At 43.3% G+C, this 24,144-nt stretch overlaps 1 protein-coding gene across 3 annotated transcripts in view; it reads left to right on the top strand.

The window, feature by feature from the left end:
• Positions 1-24,144, top strand: part of HSF2 (heat shock transcription factor 2) — a 248,010-nt gene that overhangs the window by 161,598 nt on the left and 62,268 nt on the right. For all 3 annotated transcript variants that reach the window (XM_069235401.1, XM_069235403.1, XM_069235402.1), the window contains exons 6-10: positions 5,361-5,422; positions 5,555-5,639; positions 14,464-14,627; positions 16,991-17,251; positions 18,694-18,799. In XM_069235401.1, the coding sequence (XP_069091502.1) occupies positions 5,361-5,422; positions 5,555-5,639; positions 14,464-14,627; positions 16,991-17,251; positions 18,694-18,799 (678 nt within the window). The remainder of the gene's footprint in view (positions 1-5,360; positions 5,423-5,554; positions 5,640-14,463; positions 14,628-16,990; positions 17,252-18,693; positions 18,800-24,144) is intronic.

Raw genomic sequence — 24,144 nt, forward strand, 5'->3', positions numbered from 1 at the left:
GATACTCCATCTTCTTCAGCTCAGTCGTCTTCTACCTCAGCACTATTGAGTTGGACCGCATGCCCTTCCAAACACTCGCCCATGCTTGCATCAATTGATTTGAAACCTGAACGCAATTCAGCCATTATAGTGTTGCGCCATCCACGTAGGTGTGGGGGAGCGGTTGTCACCATTACTCAGCAAGGGGTCCTCCGTGTCTGAGGAAGCGTGTTGTTGTGTGGTTCTACCTGTGTAGAGGGACAGTTTTGCAGCTCATGACTTCTGCGGTATCACAGTGGTAGAGGAGAGGTATAATCACGCTGGTTTGAAAGAGGATGCAAGTGGTATGTGCGGGTATCACTAGGACACTGTAACACCAGGGCCTCAGATGGGGATACGCGAGATCAAAGTTAGAACAGGGCGGCTGTCTGAGGTGTACAGTAGCAGTGGCTAAATCAGTATGTTGCAGCAGAGCTGTGCAGCGTTAACGTAGCAGGGTAGAGGATGTCAAAATGGTGATTGCCACGCAAATCAATAGGGAAGATGTGAAGCTGCAGTAGGTGCCCGAAGCAGGCCGGTAAAGCAGTCGGGCCTAGAGCAGGTCGGAGTTTTGAACTGTATCCACTGCGTCGGTACTCCAGTGTCCTTGCCATTAGCCCTTTGTGTGGCCTCCCCCAGGGTTAATGCGTGTCATCCATTAATGCTGCTAGCGCACCGTGAGGAGTTTGGGGCCAAAAGAACGACCAGGCTGATCACGGCCATGATGGGGGAGGAGGAGTGGTGGTGCAGCATGGGACCTAATCACGGCCTAGCACCGAGGATTATGTCAGAGCTCAGGCATGTTCATGAATCTGCATGCTCCGGTGCTCACCAGTATAAGGGGCAGTGGCAGGCCAGATCCTATCAGCAGGGCCGCCGAAGCGCCGAGCCTAGAGCCGCCATGCGGCCTCCCAGCTCGTCCTGGCCCGCACCCAGACAAGCGTAATGACAGGCCCAGCGCAGTTGCTCCACTAAGAGCTTGAGCCTTGCGCGCCACAGCCTCAGGCTCGCCGTAGACCTGGTCACTACTGAGCCTCCGAGGGCCGCACCAGGCCGCCGCAGCCAGGTAGTAGAGCAGTGGCATGTCAGCACTCTTCGCCACAATAGTCTGGACTCCGCTGGTGTCAGGACGCCCCACGCCTTCAAGGCATTGAAATGCCAGGGATGGAGGGGGTCATTGCGAGCCCGATAGCAGCAGGATCAGGAGAATCCTCAAAAGCTTCAATACTGTGCAGCCATCTTGGTAGCCAGCCTGGCCACGTCACCTGGTCTTGCTTCATTTTATTCGAGTGTCTCCAGAGCACAGCACAGTGCTTTAATTTGTATTTTTAGATTGAGAACATGAGTGGTTATGCAGATGAGATATGAGGTGAACACTTGCACAAACGTGTATCTCCTGGTTACAGTATGTTTCTGATGTTAGAGGAAGCAGCTGATACATACTGATAACGTTTCCAATCAAGATTTTTAAACAGAATAGCTAAGATGGCAAAAGGTACAATATATGTGTATCACTAAATGGCGAGGACCTAAATAATCTTCCTGTGAATGTCCTGTGCATTAAAATAGAAATCTTTTCGCATCTTAATAGAAAAAGTACTATAGATGTCTTTCATGACAGTGGAGCACCTGACTAACACAAGGGTCTGACACTTATATACATGCTGGGTTATATGCAGATTATGGGTCTTCTGGGGGAAATCCTATCCTATCCAGATTTCATAGAGAAACCTACATACAATGTGAACACTAACTGCATTAACACAAGTATCAAAGACTTACCTGGATCATGCAGGATCGAAGGAGGGCTGATAGCCTATTTGTGTTCCACTGTAACCTGCTTCTAATGCTAGACATATACTAAAATAGATTAAAATACCTTCATGTAATTTTACGTATCTACAGTTAGATTTAAGTAATTCAATAAATCTAATTAATTGCATTATCTGAAAAGCTAGGGTACAGTAGGTATACGTGGACACCACCTACTCAAAATTGTTGCGCCTGTTGAAATGGTCTGAGTTACGCATAAAACAGTCATTATCCTGTAAAATAGAGTTGAAAACTAGGCTGTGTCTTGTATAGTTAAAAGGTGAACACAAGTGAAATTCCACCTCCTTGCTATTGAACAGGGCACTGTGCTTTGGAAATATCTAAAGTCAGACAACGAACTAAGGACTTAATTTAGCCTGCAAAAATTGAATTTTATAATTATAGCAACGATTAGCCAAACAGTGACGAGTCTTCCTTGGTCCAACAGTGGACTCGGAACAGCACATTGAATAAAGACTAACGTCATGTGTGTGTATAGTGAGGCGTATCTGACTGTTATTGAATTTACTAAACATTATTGAGTTTGTAGGGTAAGAGGGTGGAATATTTTGTAACATTTTGTTTAGCTGTCTGTTGCTTGACGAAACATAAGATTTAAAATTATCATTTGGAAATATTTTCTGAATCCACAAATTGTGTCTCAGAATATCAATCTCCTTTTCAGTAAATAATTGTATCCACTTCAGTCCAACTTTTAATTTTTAGTAAATTCTCATTTGTCTACAAGTATCTGGTTTAGCATCTTTTAGCTTACTTCCAACTCGCCACAGCTTTCATGGATCGATACTGTATTACATTTCACTGTTCACCTTCACATACCAAAGTATCACCCAGTGACTACCTGTCTTCATTAGTGTGGGGATGGAGCACTACCAGAAAATCCAGCCGTCACTCGTTGATCTAGAGATGTGTGTCACTTCAGTGCTGGAGCCAGTATTGTATGACTCTAATATCAAAAAGTTATTTTCAGTATGCATGTCAGTGATGGGGTCATAGGTTTATCACACGTGTGGTTTGAGGGCCTGGAGCACTACATCTTCCTGGGTGGTTATTAGTAAGCTCCACACTTTAAATAACAGTGTGTCGGGGAGCTCATTCTTCCGTCCGTGCTCCGGGGAAGATACAAAACTGAAGACTATAGCTAGAAGAATGGAAGCACCAAACATACCACTATCATTGCAACATGGTGGCCATAAAAGGGCTCCTTCACTGACATGCCTTTGCGTACTTTACAGGGGCCATAAATTAAACCCTCTTCACTGGTAATATCAGTAGCAAACAGTCATATTCAACCAGCATTGGGGACAAATGATCACTCCACTGATTTTTGTTTTGAGCCTGGCCGCTGCAGATGTTGAAGCTGGAGTAACATGACCTAAGGCAGTCCAAAGTAGACGTCAGTATTGCAATGTTGAAAGCCAAAGTTGATCATAGGCCTTGCTGCTAAGCAAAGGTTGGATTCAGTAATTAAAAGTAAGGTATGCCACTGGACTTGTAATTTAATGTTGCATTTCTTCACTAATGTTCTAATTTGGTCAGTGAAGGATACTCGTCAAGACGGATTCCAGTATTCTGCATGACCAACATTGCAGTGGACGAGTCTCGCGAGGTAGCTGTGCAGAAGTCAGGGGTCCACAGTGCAATGTCTCCACAGACCAGGACATCTATCTTATTGACATTCTGTTTCTTGTATTTGTGGCCACATTTATTTTCAATGCGAGAGAGAGCTTTTCTTCTGCTATTATTATTACATTGCATTGTACTGTCGAGCTCCTATCCTTCTCACTTGAAGAGTTGTGCACTCTTTCCCTGTCCAATTAAGCCTACCACCTTCTACTGATGCTAATGGTAGAATGTGTGCCTCATTGAAAAGTTAAAGAGGTCTTTTTCTTGCTATACTTCAGTTTAACTGTTCCATAGTTCAACTTCTCAACATCCTCACTAAGCTGTGGATTGTTGATGTTTCGTACACTAAAACAGAAAGGAAGCAAGTTCTGCCACCTCCCGTTCTTGACAGCACAATTTTGTTCTGTGGTTATGAAAGCACTTTTTAGTTCAGTATACCTAGAAGTATACCACATATTATCTTGATTTGTTGGGAATGAAGCCAGGTATCTCATCACGTATTTGTTTATTTTATGTATTTATTATTTATAAATCCGTTACCTAGACAAAGGGAATACTCCTGAAACTAGTAGGGTAGTGTGATGTTGGTGAATTTCAGCAAGGCAAAACATTTTCGAATGTGCTTAGAGGAGAATAATCTTGGACTTGAAGCGCATAAAGGAGATGACGGGGTTGCCAGGTCAGTCATGCCTATTCACTAACCACACCCTGGCATTTAAATGGTGCCACCACTGCCGGACACTGGGCAGAAACTCAGCCATGTTTTGGCTATTCTGTTGTTTCTGGGACGAAAAGATCTTGGTGGAATACTTCCTGCTCAGGCACAGAAAGAGCTTTCAGAGTTGGATTACAGCTACATTCTTGAGTAGGGTCTGAAGCTGGTCTCATGAAGCCGGTTAGTGGTATTTTTTTCGGTTTCAGTTAGTTTATTTGTTGTGCATTATTTCCATGGTTCTTTGATGCTCCTGAGTGGGAGCACTGTTTTCAAGTAACAATAGCTTGTAGAAGCACCTTCTAATTAAAACAATATGTCCCGAAGGATTTTAATAATTAAAATAATTATATACGCACTTACATTTATAGAGGGCCTGTGTTCGCCTTTTTCTTAAATTGCACAGTTAGCTGTCACTCATGTTTTTGCTTCTGCCCACCACAGAATACAGCATGGTGGAATGGATCAGTACAGTTCAGCTATTGGCTCTGTTGAACTGCGACTGCTGTCTTTTTTTTCCATATCACTAGTGTGTATCCACCTAAAAAGTAGCAGTCGTCACTGCTAAGGCAGACGGTCCAATAATCTACTTTAGCATTGTATTTTTGTTTCCATTCTTTATCCTTCCATTTATTTTTTACTCATCCTTGTGAATTTAACTTAAACTATGTTTTCTTGTTGCAGTAATTTGAAACAGTTTATTTTCCTTGCACCACCTAGAATCGGTTTGTAGTTACGTGCATTAAAACCTGCTTCTCAAAAGCACCCACACTGTTCTGTTGAACTTATACGTGTTTTTTTAATTAAAATTGTAATTGCAGCACGTGGCTACCACTATCTTTTTGTATTTTTTGGAATATGCTTGCATTAACATATTAAAAAAAAAAAACACCACCTTCCCAAAGCTAGACCTGTTGGGTTTACCAGTGCTTGTTTAAGCTGTTTGAAAGACTTTCAGATTACGTTACCTGAAAGAGATTTTCTACATTGTTATTGTGCATGTTTTATTTGTGATTGAGCAATAAAATTGAATATTTTCGGTTTAAAAATACAACTCTCCTATGTAAGGTCTAACTGGCTATGCTATGTTTCTGTTAAAACTCAAATAAAAACATTTAATACAAAAAAAAAATACAACTCTTGTTCTTAAATGCACTTTTTTGCCTTGCAGATCGTGCAGTTCATTCTCACCTTGGTACAGAATAACCGGCTTGTGAATCTGAAACGGAAACGGTAGGCCATGTTGAAAAATATTTTTTTGAATTTCCAGTAAACTCATCTCATGCAGGCAGTGATTGTATGATGGTGTTGTCTGCCCTCCTGTTTGTTTGCATCACCTTTTGTCTTTTTACCTGTGTTTTCTAGAACGTTACTACTGAATACAAATGGACCACCACAGCCGAATGTATTGCCTCAGATTGTCAAAGAACCAGATGATGACAAAACTACTGTAAGTAAAATGTTTGCCAGTCATTTAGCACTCTAACCTTCTGTGACAAAAATAGTATTTTAGTTTTCAAAGTAGAGCTACTAAACCACAGCTCACAAAGATTGTAGATTTGGAGGCTTTGCTTTAACTACACCATGTTGAAAGAACATGTGCTTAACATGTACGCTTTCACACTTGGGGAAAACCTGGGACTTATATTAAAACACTTGTTCACTTGCCTTTTTATGTCTCGCAAATGCAGCACATGCATTGTCTCTGTGAGACATTTTGTTTACTTACAGTGGGCTTAGAGCCCACCCAATACTTGCCATTGATTGCCATCACTGTTGCTCTAATTTGCTTGTTTCTAATTTGTCAGCCATTGCGGGCTTCAATTCCTCTAGTTAGATTTGTAAATCCCCTGGAGCAGGGACTTGTATCCCTGCACTGCTCCGTTTTCAGGTGCTACTTTTTTATTTTTCTGATTAAGCACTCTACGAGAGTTTCTATGTTTTCCTACTGTCTTCCTCGTGTAAGTTTCCCCAACTGCCATGATTGCTGCCTTTGCTCTTCCACTCCTGCCGTCTTGTGCTTACCCTGCCCCAATCCTTTTTCGTTCGGTGCGTCTCATTGCGCAGCCTCCACATTGTGGGTTCTCTCATTCTATTTGTTCTCTCTCAGTCCATTGGCCACCCCACCTCCATGTTGCTTCTCCTGCCTTTTTTTCTCCCCCTACACCCCTGGCTCTTCCCACTGCTTTTCTTCACCTACCCACTTCAGTTGCTTGCTTCCCTCATCCGTATTTCTTTTCTCCCCCTTCTTATCTTACATAGTAGAACGCAACAATCAATCTGTAAGTCTACACTCAGGATTGTAAACAGTCAAAGTTACAGCTCTAGGTCTTCATTGAGAAGTAGTCTTATCTCACACAGAAAATCTCTGTACTGCCTCTGCAGCAAAGTAGAGTTTACTTAATAGAGATAAAAAGCATCTTTGCAAATGTCGCCTTTCACAGAGTAGCATGAATAAAATACAAGTACAGAAGCACCAGAGGTGTTTGCTACACACCCCTTCAAGATCCATGTCCGCAGCAGCCCACAGGTTTGAACCCAGGGTAGCCTGCACAGTTCATCATGCTTGTAATGTTGATAAATATGTACCTCAAAGTGTAGGGGGGTTAACAATAACAATTTTGGGGTTTCGCTAGTGCTATGCTTACGAAATCTCGTGTATTAAAAAATAAAAAGTGACTTGGAGCCTTCTCATTACTTACCATTGGCTGGCTCTCTTGTTTTGTTGCTTCCCATTGGTCAGACACTCTCCCTCGCCTCCGTCTTCATCATAGGCTTTCTAGTCTTTGTCTTGTGGTAGAGCCTGGCCCTAGTACTGCTTCTGGTGGCCAGTGTCATTCCACTGCAGGTATACCTTGTACTTTTTTTTTTTTTTTTTTTTTCGCCCTCCACCATCCTCCCACTTTCTGTTCCTTTTAACCTTTGTCCATTCTTTTTAAAACACCTGCTCCACACGCTAGTAAAAACCATGGTAATAGAAGTGTATTTGAACGGAAGCAAAGAACTGTACTGTACTTTTGGTGTAGGTTGAAAGGTTAGGTGACCATAGCACTGTCAAGCTAGGCCTAAACATGCATATAGGTTAATGACTGTCCTTATTCCATCTGTGCTGCTGCCAGAGAAAACACCATAAATAACCTAGTTGTCTACATTCTGTTTGTGCGATTGTGCGCCCCTGAAATTTCCACCTCAGGCAGCTGAATAAATAAATGACCATAGCTCTGTGGAGGGCAAGCACTTTTGTTTTGTGGAAGCATACAATTTCTGCCCAATCAAAACATGTGTACTTGTGGCTCCCAACATGTGGGCGGAGCCAAGTCCCTCTCTAGTGATGCTCACATGTTTGTTCATTCTCTTAAAAATTAGGCCCAGTTATATTAGTAGAGTACAAGACTGTTCTCTACGCAGCATTCTAAGGCCTTGCAGCTTTTGACCTAAACTAGACCTCCAAGAAATGTAACCAACCGTAGGAAAGAGAAAATATGTCCCAAGGAAACCGCCTGCTCAACCAACTTTGGTACGGCTTCCACACCTCCGTCCAAGGTGCATATGTTCCTTTTAACCTGTACACTGTCATTTACAGTGCACAGCTCATGTCTGTGTGCAAGGGGACACCTCTGAATGGACCAGCTGTTCATACCAGACGATTTGGCTTGAGGATGCCTTTTTGACCAAAGAGGGATGCATAGCTTGTTACACCTAATCAAGATCTTGATTTTGAGGGTAGGATTCGCCTATCCACCCCTGTAATGATCCAGTTGAACACAAGGATCTGATAGTTACAGGGGTTCCAATTGGTAAAGAGGAAAATATCCAGACTGTTTTAAGATTGCCCTCAGGAGATACCCTTCAAAGTAAAGGCCTTTCAACAAATATCCATCTCATTTGCTGACCACATAAACATGGGCAAATTAAATTGACATAATTATTAATCAGTGTGAGTCACGGGATAGTTTTTAAATTTGAAACCTTGCAGTTCATGTCTGCACCAAAATATTGTTTTCAGAGTATCTTAAACCACATCAGTGTGGCATTTTTGACATGGCACTCTTCTAAGGCAGTGGCCACTTGTGAAGAGTGTATGCACAAAACACAAGATAGCAAACCAGTTTGGAATACCTTCAGCTGGTTACCTGGTAGTGTTAACCATTTCATGAAGATTTTGGAGATACCAGGGTGGCACTCTGCCAGATAAAAAAGCTTGACTGTTTTTTCTGGGTAACAGGCTAAGAAGCTCTTCAGGAGACGTAGTTGTATGCTGCCAGGCCACCTTCATTCTAAGTACATTAGAAAGCAGCAAGTCAGATGAGGAGGAGAGCTTATGTAGGGCTCATCTGATGACACAAGTTTGGGAGACTGACACCCTCATCATTGACTGTGAAGTTGAATCAGATCACATAACCAGGTAATATAGCATATCTGTGGACCACCAAGTGATGGTTGTGTGAAGACATTCTTGTTCAACGTTGTCTGGTCTTTATCAATGAACTCAAGTACTTCTAATGAGCCTACCCTTTTCAGACATGACTCTCTTCTGTGTTAAAAGCCTTACTCACAATCTTCATGTAGGTGCTGCCTTTGAAAGCAAGCTAGTTATTTCTGTCATAATACCTTTAGGTAAGAAAAGAACATTTGAATTAGGCAAGTAGTCACCAAACTGGTTAGGATCCGGGTTTATGTTTTTTTAAGGGTGGGGTAATTTAGTAGTTCTTATGAGCGCCAGGCGCATGGGCAACTTTAAAGGTGCCACTCACAAAGTCCGCTGGGACAGGATTAATTATATTGAGTTGCTTTTAAAGATCAGGATGTGATGGGGGTGAGTAGGGCACGCCAAATAAGGTTAACCAATGTTTACCAGGACTGATGTTTGAGAAGCCTGTCAACTTCCAGAGCGTTAGGTTACATTGTGGCTGGCTTTGATATATCTAAGTCCTTAATAGATAACCATATTTGTAAGAGCTTGAAAAAAAATAGATTCTTAATCTGTGCCTCTGATGTGCTGTGAGCTATTCCAGGTGAAATAGTTTCCTTAAACAGCTTCAGTCTCTTAAATACGTCCTCAGTCTGGGTCTTATCTCTTACTTGTAAGTTGAGAAAGGCCATCAATATTAACTTCACAATAAGTTCTCTGAAAAGCCAGTTCTCCTTTATGTTCAAGGAGGTGATTTTTCACCTAATTACTCTACTTTACTCTGCTTTCAGTCTGTTGTCCCTCTCCCCAGATACCATTCCCAAGAGAGAAAGTGGGTCCTAGATGCCTTCATTTTGAATTTTGTCTCAAATTCACCTTTAAAACCCCCTGAAGATGTAAGATTTGAGATGTGCTAAAGGTTATTGCTGCTCAGTTACTTCTGAATCCGCTCCTTTAAGAAGACTACTGCTCTGTAACCTGGGATTTTCCAAACATTAATGAAGTTGAGGAAGACCTTTCACCCTTATGCAATCAATAAATTTGATCTGAGTAGTCATACGTTCACTTCTGCCCCAAACAAGAACATTCCTGAGGTAAAGTGTGCAGCATGGTTTACCCAGCAGCTTCCCTGGTGTTCAAAGCTAGAAGACAGTCTAACATAGTGGGTCATTGTGAACCTTTGCACGTTTAGCCTCAGTGGTTTATAGGAATGTCTAGAATGTCAGTGGTCTTAAGCACTTGGACAGTGAGGCTGATCACATCTCTAGAAGCCTCTTCCTGGACCTCTGATTACCTATGGGGAAACTGATATAGACCTCAATCCCTGCTAAAGAACGATTCCAGTTAGGAGAAGCAAATAGGCCCAGCTCTCTTTCCTCCAGATTTTTGTGATGCCACTGACGATGTAACATTTCCTCTCAATAGACAATTGTTTCAAACATGCAAGTGTATTTGTATGTGAGGCCCCATTCTGGCCAGGTCCTTCTCCCATGTGTTCAGTAGGTGTCCTTTTTCCAGCCAATACGCAGCTTAGTACTTATAGTTTAAATGCTTTTGGGAGCACAGAATAAATATATATTTGGAGCCTTGAGGCTGAGCAGCTTAATGATTTGGCAGAAGGCAAATAATGGTGTCATTTAAATTTGGCCTCATTTGGTGAGCTTTACAAGTCTCACATCGCCAAAGCTAACATCCAATTTGAATCCGATGCCCAGATGTGGAAGGAATCAGTACAGGCCAGAATGCGTATTAGCATTGTTCTAGAAACCATTCGTGGTAGCTTCAAAATTGTGACTGTGTATGGAGACTACTTTCTTTGCAGTTGTTTAATAATTTCTATAATTAATATTCACTGGATTATTGTAAAAAAATTCTGAAAAAGGGAACACTTGTTCCTCATCTCTACTCATAGATATAACTCACAAATGCGGCAGTGGCTTAGCTGTTATTTTCAAAAGCTCCTTCTTGTTTATACATCTCGTCAGTCACAACTCCATTTGTTTTTCAATCTTATCTCTGGAGTTTATGGGATCAGACCATTGTTAACCAGGCTCTATGGCTTATTATAAACTTGTAGACTTCACAAGCAGTCAGTTTATCTCCTTAACGGAGGCCTCAGTATTCCATGAGCAAAGATCAATGACTCATATTTTGACTTTAAATTTTTCATTAAAAAACATATAATTCCGCATTGTGCTATGCCTACCCATATCATCTCCAGACATGAACACATTTATATTTCTAGCTCCCTTTCTGTAGAATGGCCCGGATCCCTTCTTCTTCCTGGTCAGTCTCCTGCCTTCATCCACAGCCTTTGCAGGATGAGTTCCTATGCACAGTCTGAGACACCAAGAACATGAACAAATCTAATTTTTATTCTAGAACCAGGGCACTTTTTTCACTGGCCCTAATATTGTTAATCCCAGTATTCTATTCAAACCAGCTTCTCTGGTTCACTATAGATGGTAGTTCCTGGATAAAGACCCATGTAAAAAAAAGAGAAGAATGGAGTCCACACCCAATATGAAACTCACATGCTGAAAGGAAGGCTAACAAAAGAGTTTGAATTACTAAGATTAAATTCTTCAGAACAAATTTACGAAAACTAAGAATGGACCCAAGAGCTTCCAAGCCTTTTACGTGATCAGTCCTCTGAAACGCTAGCAGTTCCTCGAAAAGAAACTTAGGGGGTCATTTTGACCTCAGCGGTCTTTTTTGAAGACCGCAGAGGGACCGCCGTGCGGAAGACCGTCAGTGGTGGCGGTTTGCCGCTCGGCCTATTATGACCGTTGGCAGCTCTCCGTCCTTTTACGGACGGAGAGCCGCCAACAGACATACTGGCGGGAGGCGGGGAAGTGGAGGTTGCTCCACCGCCACGCCAACAGAACACCGCCCAGCGAATCACGTCCTGTGATTCACCGTGGCTGTGTTCTGTTGGCGGTGTGGTGTCGGCGGAGCTGCCCCCATGGATCCCATCCCCTCCCGGAGGATCGTCGAACCAGGTAAGTCGATTATCCGTGAGGGGAGGGGGTTGGGGGGTGGTGTGTGTTGTGTGGGTGCATGGGTGTGTGCGTGTGTGTATGTAGAGGTTGTGTGTGAGTGTGTGTATGCTTGCAGGGGTGTTGTGTGTATGGGAATGAGTGCGTGTATGTCTGTGGGTATGTCTGTATGGATGTGTGCGTGTATGTTTGAATGTGGGTGTGCATGTCTGACTGTGTGTGTGGATGTAGGCATGTATGTTGGCGTGTGTGCGTGTAAGTGGTGCCTGCGTGCGTGTCGTGTGGGTATGGGTGATGTGATGTTGGGGGTCGGAGTGGGGAGGGGGGCCCTGCCACCTTTGGGGGGTGGCAGGGTTGGTGGGGGGGTGTAGGGGAGGGAGTCGGGTGGGGGTGGGGGAGACCCCTATCAGTGCCAGGGAAGGAATTCACTGGCACTGATAGTGCTTACCGCCATGGATTTCATGGCAGTTCAAACCGCTGGAAATCCACAGCGGTAAGCCGGGTCCAAATACCGCTGGCGGTCTAGTGACGGCCGCCAGGCTGGAGACCCAGGTCTCCAGCCCAGCGGTCGTCTCCGCCCTGGCGGGCGGAACGGAGAACCGGTGGATACTGCCATGGTCATAATTCCACAAGGTAAGACCGCCAGCCTGTTGTCGGTCTTACCGCCGGTTCTCCGCATTCCGCCAGGGTCATAATGACCCCCATAGTCCGGAGCCAGACACTTTGCAAATACAATTAAAGACATCAGAAACTAAAGAGCGAGTCTTCTTTATGCATCTGAACAGTAGCCCTTCATCCTTATCAGGAAAGCTTCAAAGGTATTACTGAAAGAGATGATGTACTTACCGTTGATGATACCAGATTTTCACAATACGTCTCTGACCCCATTTCTCCCTCCCTAGCCCTTTTGGTTTAAGATCATAAATGCCCCTTTTTGAAAATGGACACCTTCTTTGTTGCCTACATATAGAGAGGCTGCACAGGACATTAGTGACCATTCCTGCCCATGGCAGTCGGGCAGCCCTTGATATTTCCAGGTGTATCCATAGGCTGGGGGGCTGAACTAGGAATTTCAGTTGAGCCCAAAAGAAGGCTGCACTAGGCATTTGTAGCCATTCATGTGCATGGTGAGGCTGTACTGGGCATTTGCGAGTTTAGCTGCACTTCGAAAGGCTGCACTTGACATGTGCTTTTGAAGCAGTGTCTGCGCAGTGAGAGGCAGAACTGGGCTATTGATGTTACATTGGCACAGTGGGGTGTAATAGTAACTTTAAGTCATATCTGCACATGGGAGGCCAACCTGAGCATCAAAGGCGAAACATGTACATTTAGATGCTGCCCGGGGGAATTTTATCTGTAACTGTGTATTATGAAGCACATGGGGTATATGATCCTTAGCTAGAGTGTTTTAAGGTAAACGTGTGCTTCTGAGGCTGCACTGTGTATTTCTGGTTATAACGTACTAGCATCTCCAAAGGAGTTGAGCAGTAATGCAAAACATATCTGATAAACTGCAGTTTTTAAGTCCTGTAAAGTTCTGTTTTGTCATGACGCTTTTTAACCTCTGCCTAGTTCTTTCTGAACTATTTAGCAAACTCCATTATCTCCTTCCATCATTGTGTGGAAAATATTCAGCAGCATGAATGGATTGACAGCATAGAGGTTTTTGATTAACTTGCACCGTCTCTCATGGATTGGCTCCTGGATGTCCTAGTTGGAACACAGTGTGAACGAGTACAAATCTGAGACTCTGACACCAACTCCATTAGGTTTCCTTAGTAATAGAAGAGTGAACTGCCAGCACTAAACATTCTTCCGAGGGCCTGACACATTGGCAATGCCCCGTGGTTTCTGGTTGGGCAGATCTTCAAATCCTCATCTCAATTTTTTTAAAGCTACTAGAACTGTAAAGTGCCAATTGAAATTGTTGTGAAACATCAAACCATTATTCTTTTGTTGGGCTGAGCCCTACAATTTGTAGTAATATTTTGGTTTGAGCGCAGAGCTGCAGTACTCCCTAAGCAGTTCTACACTTTTCGGCTATGCTTCTGCCTATACCGGGAAATTTGACTGGATGTCTCCTGTTCTTGAGTCCATCTTATGGTTACCTCTAATCTCGCTCTAACTATAAAACAGCAATGCCCCACATACAATGCCATCCACTGCAAAACGCCCCTTTATCCTTCACAGAAACTTGAGCTATAAGCCACAGATAGCGCTCTAGGAAGCAATTCCCTTACCTTCTACCGCCGACATTCCTCTACCAGCAGACCCAGCAGCAGTAAGTCTGTTCCTGCACATATTAATCTTGATCCCTCCATCAAGATTTGGAAAACAGGTCTAAAATGCTTCATGCTCCATAATTGAACCTCCTTTCTGGTATTCTTACTTCCTTCACAAACTCTGTAGGGTCTGCTGCTTCCACCTCTACCACCACTGAACACTTCCACACCAGCTCCCTAGAGGTTAGGAGCTTCTCTTCCTCCTCTTCAATTCTGATATTTCTCTACTTTTTTGGTTTACTCTTGCTCTTTGATAATGAGCATCAGCACTTTTTTTTTTAGCCTCAAATACTCTGTTCTGTCTACTCCATTAGTCTGAAGACTTGCCTTTTGCCTGTTGACCAGATTGTGATGAAACTGCTTTTTTCTTTACTTTTTATTGCCGTTTTCATTTTTGATGCTTACATTTTTCCATACTCCTTACTGTATCTGTTTTACCATTATCAATGCACTGCTGTGTGAACTTCTTGGGAATTTGAATAGCTATAAAGGAATTTCATTAACTGCGTTTGATGTCAGTGAGTAGAAGGTGACGTGCGTTACAGAGGAGTGCATGAATTTTAATGCTAAAATTTTCAACAGGCACCCATTCCTACCACAAAGGGTTTAAAGAGAAGAGGCCAGCTCACCGATGACATCATCATTTATGATGTCACAGACGACCTGGAGGTAGAGGGAGAAGGAGACGCTTCAAATAATCATCACACAGTTGCAAAGAGTGAATACACATCGTCTGGCATCTCCAGGTAAGAGAAAAAAACGTAAAATATGCTGAACACAGATCATTGAGAACAAATTCTACAGAAAAATTTCCTCGAAATGTAGATTCAGATATCATTAAAGTGCAGTTTGTTCCACGGAAAAGCAGGTTACCTTCCAGTTCAGGTAAAACTCTGTGAGAATTTTTTTTTTTAATTATTTGCAACATTGAATACTCGAATTGCTCTACTGAAACCTTCAGTTAGTTTTATGTTTTATGTTCCAAAAATCCGTAAATAATTCTTAAATGACTATTTTTGTGTACTTTCACTGTGTGCTAATACATTTGGAAATGTTAAAAACGTTTCTCGGATCTTGCACAGAATGTCATGAGGGTCTGAACAAAGGGTGCTGTGGCTGACCACCCTCTCATAATTATAACCCGGTCCCCACCAGCCCAACCTCGTATGTACCTTGGACAATTCCCCTTTATGCACTTTAAGACCAATTCTTGACAATGAAAACCTGTACATGGACCCAAAATACAGCTCATACATTGACATAGGCAGTTTGTCTGATCCTTTTCCTCCATGGCCGAAAATATTTTGCCATGCATGCCCAAAGGCAATAAACCTGGTGCCAAAATGTGCACTGTTCTGCCAAAAGAAGTGCCAGGAAACATGTTTGGTTCTGCTCCCTTACTGTCAGTGAGCTGTTACTGAGGTTTACAAAGAATACTACAGACTGCTAAAGTCTGTTCCTCTGAAGCAGCATTTTATAAACAGTAAACTCCTAGTCCAGGCTATTTTAATTGTTGAGGTTCTACACTGCAAGGAGTAAAATCCTACTAACCTGTTAGTTGTTTCCATAGTGACCAATGTGTCTACCTCCAGAAATGACACCAAGGTACCAAGGATCTACCTTCAGGATGGTATCTGTTGCAAAGGGATCTTTGCTGGCAGTACATTTGCTAATGGACCATGTCGCAACACTTGACACCCTGTACCAAGGAATGTTGTTCGAGGGCTGTTGAGTTTGACATGACTTGGAGGCTCCTTCTGTAGTTGGGTTTGATTGTTGGTCAAGACAGTGAACTTAGACTGGCTATGGCAGTGCAGGGACTTCTTTAGTTGCTTTGTTTTCAAGCATTTTCCTTACTATCAACACTGTGCACTTCTTGTACAATAGTTGCACTGTTTTAGGTGATTTCAGACGAATCCCAGCAATATGCTGATGAAATGCACTTTTACTTCAGTCACTACTGAGAAGCCACCCTGCTTTGAAACACAGAATTGATGCATGTCAAAGCTCAAAAATGTATCATGCGACCTCAAACTGAATGCTGGAAAATGAAATGATTGTGTGATTCTGCAAAAACACATGCAAATCTTGAAAACTACAGTCTGCCCGATTGTTTACTTGGGCTTTTCCAGGCTTATTTTAGATAGTTCTCAGTTAGTCGTTTCACTGATTACCCACCATTTCATCATTACTCACTCTCCCTGCCCCCTCCTACTTATTTGGTCCGGACCAGGTTCTGTCGACTCTCTGAATTTTTGTAATGAGACCGGTAGTATGGAGTCACTCTATTTCTGTAACGAGACCCTTGTTCTACATCCTCTGGACGCTCTCAGTGTCCCAGGACTGAGCAGTGTGTTTGGATTTATTTTTTATTGACTGATTTTGATCCCAGGATCACGGTTACTGGAGACATTATTAACAAGAAGAAAAGAAGAGCTGCACCATAAGGGCCATTGCTCAAGACCATGCTTGAGGATAAGAAAATGTATAAGTTGTTTTCATTTTGAGGCTACCTAGCAAATGAAATACATATTTCGTAATGCAGATTGCCCTATTCAGGTTTTGTTTTGTCCCACATGAAATTAAAAAAAAAGTATTCTTACCGTCCCACAGTTTGCGTTTTACTCTATCAATGTCAAATACTTCCAACAAAGGCATTAGTGCTTTCCAGATCAGTTCAGAAGCCGATCTTATGCTTAAATATTCTGACATCTTAACCACTTTGAGTTTGTGCCCTCTTCTACCCAGGTGAAATGATAGTGCTCTACCAAAAATCATAGTTTTGGTCTTGGGAAGGTTCACCTTGAGGCAATTTTCTTTTTACTGTCAATGATCAGATACCATAACTTCTCCACAAATCCGATTTTTGTGTTATCACCGTCAAATCTGTTTCTCCAGAAATCTTACATTCTATGTGTCATTTTAGTGAAACAGTTGCTCATCCTCCCTTAGCTTTACCAAGACTTTTTTCTTTCATGTGTACAGCTTGGTTATTGCCACGTTACCTGTCTTTTCTTAGCTCAAAGGGAATGTTCTTCTAGATGAATTGTAATACTGTTAAAGTGTCCTACTTATTTTGCCTTCTTTTTTCATCATGCCCTCTCGACAGTCTCAACCATGTCCCTGAGATTGTCCTAGTTGAAGATGATGAAGAGTATGAAGATGGACCTGTTATACAAGAAGAAAAGGACTTGGAGTCTGTTGATGTCCCCATTCCGGTGTCTGATGAGCCTAATCCACTGCTTCCAGGCTCTTCCCAGCTGAACAGCAGCTTGTCTGCAGAAGACCCTGTCACTATTATGGACTCTATTCTCAACGAGAATGAAACAGATAGTGGCGCCGTTTCACAAAGCATGAACCATCTAGGAAAGTAAGTGTTACACCAAGCTGGACCACTGAAATGCCACTGAACTCAGTTGCCAAGTGATGAAGATTTCTTGCTTGATGATATGTAGTGTCTGTTCCAGATCTTTTATCTAAAAGGGAGCATCAGTTTGCAAACGGTGAAATCAAAAGGCAACAAGCAATGGAAAAATGAATACATGTCGCCTGTCAAACATTTTGGCTTTGCCAATACTTGTTTTTCATCCGTAGTGGCTTCCATGTGCACAGCGGTGCATTGACCATTTATTTTAATAAAAAACTGACCCAAAATAGTAGTCAAACATTTTACAGCCATTTCAAATAAATATGAGGTGATTGGCGGGGGGTAGATTACCATTTTATGCCCCCTTTCTCTAACAATTCTTAATTGTAATTTCAAACGCATCTGCAAATTGCAGTGAGCCTTTATTACAGTGAGAGTTATGTGAATCACCAGCTCTGCAACCGAAACTAATCCATTGGTACATCAGGTCTTGGTCCCTACAGTGGATAATCCGGACAGCTACATGAATTAAGACAAAGTCCTTTTTTAAATGGCATGTTTATTTTATACTTACATAGAAAATCAGGCATCAGTGCGTTAACAGTCCATCAGTGTTCGACTCCGACGTCCACTGAAGACTCAATGAAACCTTTTACTAACTCTAAAATGCATAGTGGTGGGCACAATTTTTATTTATTGGATTTGGAGTAATTTATATTTCTGAGTTACTCATATACCACGGAATTACAAATTATAACATAGAGGGACTGTTCCCTCTTCCAGCCCTGTTTAAACCACTCCAGTGCAGTGTATAACCCACTTCACCCTTACATAAGTATACAAGGTGCTGAGTGGTAAGCACTAGAGAGGGATACCCCTTGATGCCCTTACATAATTATTTTATATAAAGGTACCAAGGTGGTACTCACTGGAGTGGATACCCCTCAGTGCCCTTATTACAGCGCACAGGGATACCCCTCTTAGCCCTTACACTGGGGTGAATACCCCTCAGTGCCCTTACATATTCATGTAAGGGCACCAAAAGGTATGGACTGCACTAAAGTGCACTTTATACCCCACGGTGCCCTTACATAAGGTAGTAAGGACACCAAGGGATATGCACTGCACTGAATACTCCTCGGCGCCCTTACATAATTACGCAAAGGCACCGAGGGGTATGCACTGCAAATTATGGTGCACACTCTGCTCCTTCATGGAATTTTGCAGAATTGTATTGCAATTCCACATAATGAAACTCTGCCAATTCTGCCCACCCCTATAAATGCATTGCCAGCCTTGTAGCTTTTTCAGCGAAGTTTGGGTCTTTTAGGCCATGGGATGTTGTGTTTTACAATATATGTTGTTTTGTAACCAGGTTTGTTATACTCCATAGTATTCTAGAAAAGTTTTATAGAACTTTTTCAATTTATCTTTCTCTTGTGCAGAGCTGAGCTTGTGGATTATTTGGACAAAATGGATTGCAGTTTAGAAGATTTCCAAGCCATGCTGTCAGGCAAGCAGTTCAGCATAGATCCTGATTTGCTGGTAGAAGTATGTGTATTTACAAAAAACATATTTTTATATGTTTTTGAAAGCAAAGTGTTGTTTTCATAGTAATGCAAAAAATATTGTATCTGGTGACATCTTTTAATGTTGTTGATTGAGGTCTACTGTAATGCAAAAAGAAAGTACACCCTTTTAAGATTCGGTAAATTTACATGTTAAAACGCATCTGACCTTCATCTTGTCCTCACCAAAACCTGATTGTAGCTAAATCAAATCTCATTTTACAAATAAATTACACACATTTATATTAAGGATAGAGTTAATCCAACTTTCAGTTGAGTTGTGTGAGAACCTAAGCGCACACTGTGAACTGATAAGATGTAGAACTTCATCAACAGCAGCTTTAATTATCTTTATTATTTTTCTATATTCTTTGTTATGAAATTTACAATAAATGAACAGACACCTACAGCCAAACAATTGTCATACAATACAGAGCCAGTGTTCTTTGTATTTCAGCCCCTCAAGTATAGGACATCGTCAGGCCACTAGCACATTTGAGATGGGATATAATATGCCATCCCCTACGTGTGAACATTAATTCATCATTCTGCATTTCAGACTTTACAAGCATTAAGGAGTGTTGCTCATTTATCCCGCAATCCAATCTTGTATCTGAACCATCGCTTTCCAGACAAATCTGTTCAGTTAGCCACCACTTCCCTTCATAAATGGATACTGTTTGCTGTTGTGGGGGCAGTGAATCAGGCAGAGGAAATAAATCCATTATTAAAGAACTTGTAGTCTGATAAATCTTTGTTAGAAATGGGGATTCTGGTTGGCTAGGGTATGCACCTCAGCCAGGCAGACCCCACCACTCTAGTTAGGGCAAGTAAGTTACACACCAAAATAACCTGTACTCACCCCCCTGGTAGCGTGGCACAGAGCAATGCGGCAACTGCAAGTCAAGGCGGCCGCCCAGCATGGGTCGGGCCACGTTGCAGTGGGTATGGGACCCTCCAGGATCTCCTGAACCGCTGTCAGTAATGCCTTGAACTGTAACCTGCTGGTGAAGGCACAGAGAGCGGCTTTCTGCTTCTCTGCAGAAAGCTGATCTGGCACGCCGTGTGTTCAGGGCCGCGGGCATCATCCAGGCAACACGTGTCTCAGGGAGGAGGGCCATACAGAGGGTCTCTTCCGTGGGCGATGTGGCATCCAGCACGCCAGTCCAGCTGATGGGGGCCCCGTGGAGAGGATTCTCACAGTGCGGCCGGCGAGGGACAGTCCAGTCTCGCAGGAGCGAAAGCATGCAGCGGTCACCCCGTGTCAATCTGCTCCAGGGGCAAAGCGCTCCACGCGCTCTCCTTGTTGCACAACATAAGATGGAGAAGACAAAAGTGAGGGATGGAGCACCTGCACTTGGTACTTCGCCGACACGCTGTCACCAGGCGCTAGATCCAGAGAGCCAAGGAGCAGGCCAACGGCGCTCTCTCTATGCTGGGCTCCTTGAGAGACACTAAAGGGGGACACAAAGGAGGGCAGGCAGGTCAGCGAACCAGGACAAAGATGGCAGTTCCTCCTGGAAGTCCCACAGCAGTGTACAACTAGTCCAGAATCAGGGAGCAGCTGGCAGCAGGGTAACAAACATAAAAGTACCCTAGTGAGTCTGTTTGGCCACTCAATACTTCAGGAAGCAGGACAACAACAGAAGAGCAGTCCAGATGAGTCCCTCCGTGCAGCTGTCCCTCTGGCAGAGATTTGGTCCCAGGTCCAGAATTGTTTAAAAAAAATATATCCTGGGGTCTAAGTCCCTGTATTTATACTCAAACATGCCTTTATTCAGGGGGTAACTTCAAAGGAACCCTTTCAAGTGAAGCACAACACCCTTTCAACCCAGCCCTATCTCCAGACATCAGTAGGGGGTAATCATCCCATTGTGTAAGGGGAGGATACAGCCTGTTCACATATAAGGTGTGAACAACCCTTCCTTTCCCCAGCCCAGAATAACTATCAGTATGCAGATGCCTCAGCTGTCACACCCAGTCCTTCCTCTATTATGGCTGTCTAGAAAGTATGCACCAAGTGAAGCTGTCACTCTGCCCAAGATGGTGATTGGGGTCAGGCTGCAAAGCACTAGAGTTATAAACACAGAGAAATTCCCACTTTTTAAAATAGTAACGTAAAATCCAACTAGACTAGTAAGCAATATTTCTCACTACCATTCCAAACACACCCATGCCACTCGTCACAGATAAGAAATTACCACATAGACATATATAATGGAATTCCCAATGCAAACCTGTGAGCGTAGCAGCACTCGCAGTAGTGAGAAAAAAATAGGCTGTTTGTCACTACTAGGACATGCAAAAAACATAAAGGTACATGCGCTACCTTTTACATACACCCTGCCCATTGGGCTTTCTACGGCCTAGCTTAGGGGTCACTTAGGTGTAGTAAAAAGGAAGTCTAGGCCCTTGGCAAGTAGTTTGACTTGCCAAGTCAATGTGCATGCAGGCCTTGCAGTGACAAGTTTGAAAGGCTACTTCTGTGGGTGGCGCAGTGACCGCTGCAGTCCCACTACTAGCATTTAATTTAGAGGCCCTGGGTATATAGTATACCATTTTACAAATAGATATAAACTAATTATACCAAGTTTTAGGGGAGAGAGCACATGCACTTTAGCACTGTTTAGCAGTGGTAAAGTTCCCAGAGTCCTCAAGCCAACAAAAAGAGGGTCAGGAAAATCCAACACTCTTCTACTACTTTATTGTCAGTAAGGACCATTTTAATATAGATATTCTCCCCCTTTCTCAGCTTTTCTGCTTCCTCAATTCAACTTTCTACTGTGAGGGGCTTTGTATGTATCTAAGTTATGGCAGTTCTTACATTTGTTCACTATGGCGTAAATAACACAGGTCTTTTGCTTGTCTTATTTTTGGTTGGCAAAGGGAGACTGGCAGCAAACGTCAGCCTGACCTTCCTACCCTTCTTGAAGAATATTGGTGCAATTGGACAGGACCTTGTCATGTGTTAGAACATTGCTGCTGTTGATCCAGTTTTGGACATTAACCTGTGTTAGTCAGATCTGTCTTATCAAGAATAGCACATATAATATATGTAAGGTGAAGTATGTTAGATTGTATAAGGTGAAGCTGCAATTGCCACGTGACCTTTTAATGTGCAGTAGGGCCTTGCCCCAGTGTTTATTGGTGATCGCTGCCCCGTTACCCTTTTTGCTACATGGGAAGCAGGTGTTTAGGTGTCCTGCTCAGAGTGGCTGGTATGTACTTATGATCGGAGTGCTAGATGTTGTTGCATTCAGCAGTGCTGTCAATAGGTTAGGTACATCAGGATTTAGTGGTATTGACTCGTATATGTTTCTGGCTGCTGTAGACAGACTACTGTATTGTAGTTTCTCTTCCAGGGGATCCTCATCAATAGTCATAAACATTGAATATTCCCGCCCTTGTGCGGGGACCCCGGAGCATATATATATAAAATACATACATATTATCATGTGTAAAACAGCAATGCAGGCTATAATCATAAATAGGCTAAAATGCTTTATTTCTATGCAAGTTTTTTTTTTTTTTTTTTTTTTTTTATATTATAAAATCACAAATAGATCATAAATATCTACCTAAGCCCCAAAAACTGGACTTAGGGAAGTAAACAGCAGTAAATATCAGAGAAAAATAGAAAAAACCACATTGAAAAACAATGAAGCATTCTTAGCCAATAGGCTGCATGCAGGTTAACACAGGAGAACCATAAAAACTTTGGCACCGTGCCTTTAAGACCCTGAGCACCTCCAGTATCCCACCATGCCTCAGGGGTGAAGGGAAGGTGACAGTTGGTTCACAGTTAGGTCAGTTCTTTTTTCCGGCTTCTTCTGAGAGGATCCTGGAGCATTGAGCTCTCAGTTTTTCTGAGTTTTCCTCAGAAAAATTCTTTAAAAAAGCGTTTTTTCACTTTTCACTCGACAAGTAACATCTTTGTCTGAGCTAGGAAGGTTTTTTCTGACAGAAAAATGCCATCTCTTTTTGTAAAATGTCCCTCTTGTGGGAAGAAGAAAGCCCAGTCAGACCCACACTCTCTGTGTATTGTCTGCCTGCCACAGAGTCACTGTCCTGACACCTGCAAGTATTGTAAGAACATGTCAAGGAGGACTCTCAAAGACAGAGAGAAGATCAGGCTACATGGGCTTCAGGAGAGGAAAAAGTCAACATCCTCTTCACTTCCCAGACCTACAGCAGAAGGAATGGCCCGATCGACGTCGACAGGTAGGATTGTACCTGTTTGTTCTCCATCGACGTCATCGGCACCACCGTCTCACCGGCATAGATCGCCGTCGACGGCGACCAGAGCGACGTCGAGGGACAAAACGTCGAAGCATGGACACAGGGGTACATCTCCGTCGACGGCAGGCCGCCGTTCGGCGTCGAGTCATCTCCGGCGCTCCCGTTCGCCGTTGAGAACGTCTCACCCCTTGGCGTCGAAGGACACGACACCAAAAACACCTCGACGGCATGAACATCCGCCGTCGACCACTCGCCACTCAACGTCGAGACACACGACGGCGAGTAGGTCCAGGTCCCGCGATAGGCGATCGGCGTCAAGACATTCGACGTCAAGGCCTTCGACGTCAAGACCTTCGACGTCAAGGCCTTCGACGTCAAGGCCTTCGACGTCAAGACCTTCGACGTCGAGAACAGACCAGCCATCGCAACCTTCGACGTCGAGGATACAATCGACGTCGACACAACCTTCAGCTTTGTCACAGGCAGTAGAGCCAGCGGACAAAGCTCCCTCACCGGTGGTCTCTATAAGGAGTGCATCATCCCATTCCAGAGCATCGGGCATGTTTCTCCCATCACAGCATCCCCGGACTCACAATACTCGAGGATGTATTCTCCTACTGCCTCATTACCGAGAACGCCATCGCCTACAGCTAGAGCAGGACGGGCTCGTTCTGCTTCTCGTCAGCCGACCACAAGACCTGCACACTCTGCTACAGCCTCTCGGAGCAGGTCCCGTTCCCGAAGGAGAACCAGGTCACGAACACCACGCAGAAGATCACCTTCTTGGTCTTCTTCAGGATCGTCTGTGGGGCGCTACTCCCCCACACTCACAGATTCTCCACCTGCTAGGATTTCCCCGGTGGATGATATCACCACTTTTAATGAGGTTCTTCTAAGGGGAGCGCAGAAGCTAAATATTGAGGTACCGGAGCCGGCCACCTCATCCTCAGTTATCTTTGAGACCCTACAACACAGATCAGTCTCGAGAAAACTGCTGCCACTAGTACCGGGTTTGCTGCAACCGACTATGGACACTTTTCTGTCTCCAGCCACTCTCAAGTCTGCCCCGGCTAGGATTCAAAAGAAATA

The sequence above is a fragment of the Pleurodeles waltl genome, chromosome 5, assembly GCF_031143425.1.
Source record: "Pleurodeles waltl isolate 20211129_DDA chromosome 5, aPleWal1.hap1.20221129, whole genome shotgun sequence".
Classification (NCBI taxonomy): domain Eukaryota; kingdom Metazoa; phylum Chordata; class Amphibia; order Caudata; family Salamandridae; genus Pleurodeles; species Pleurodeles waltl.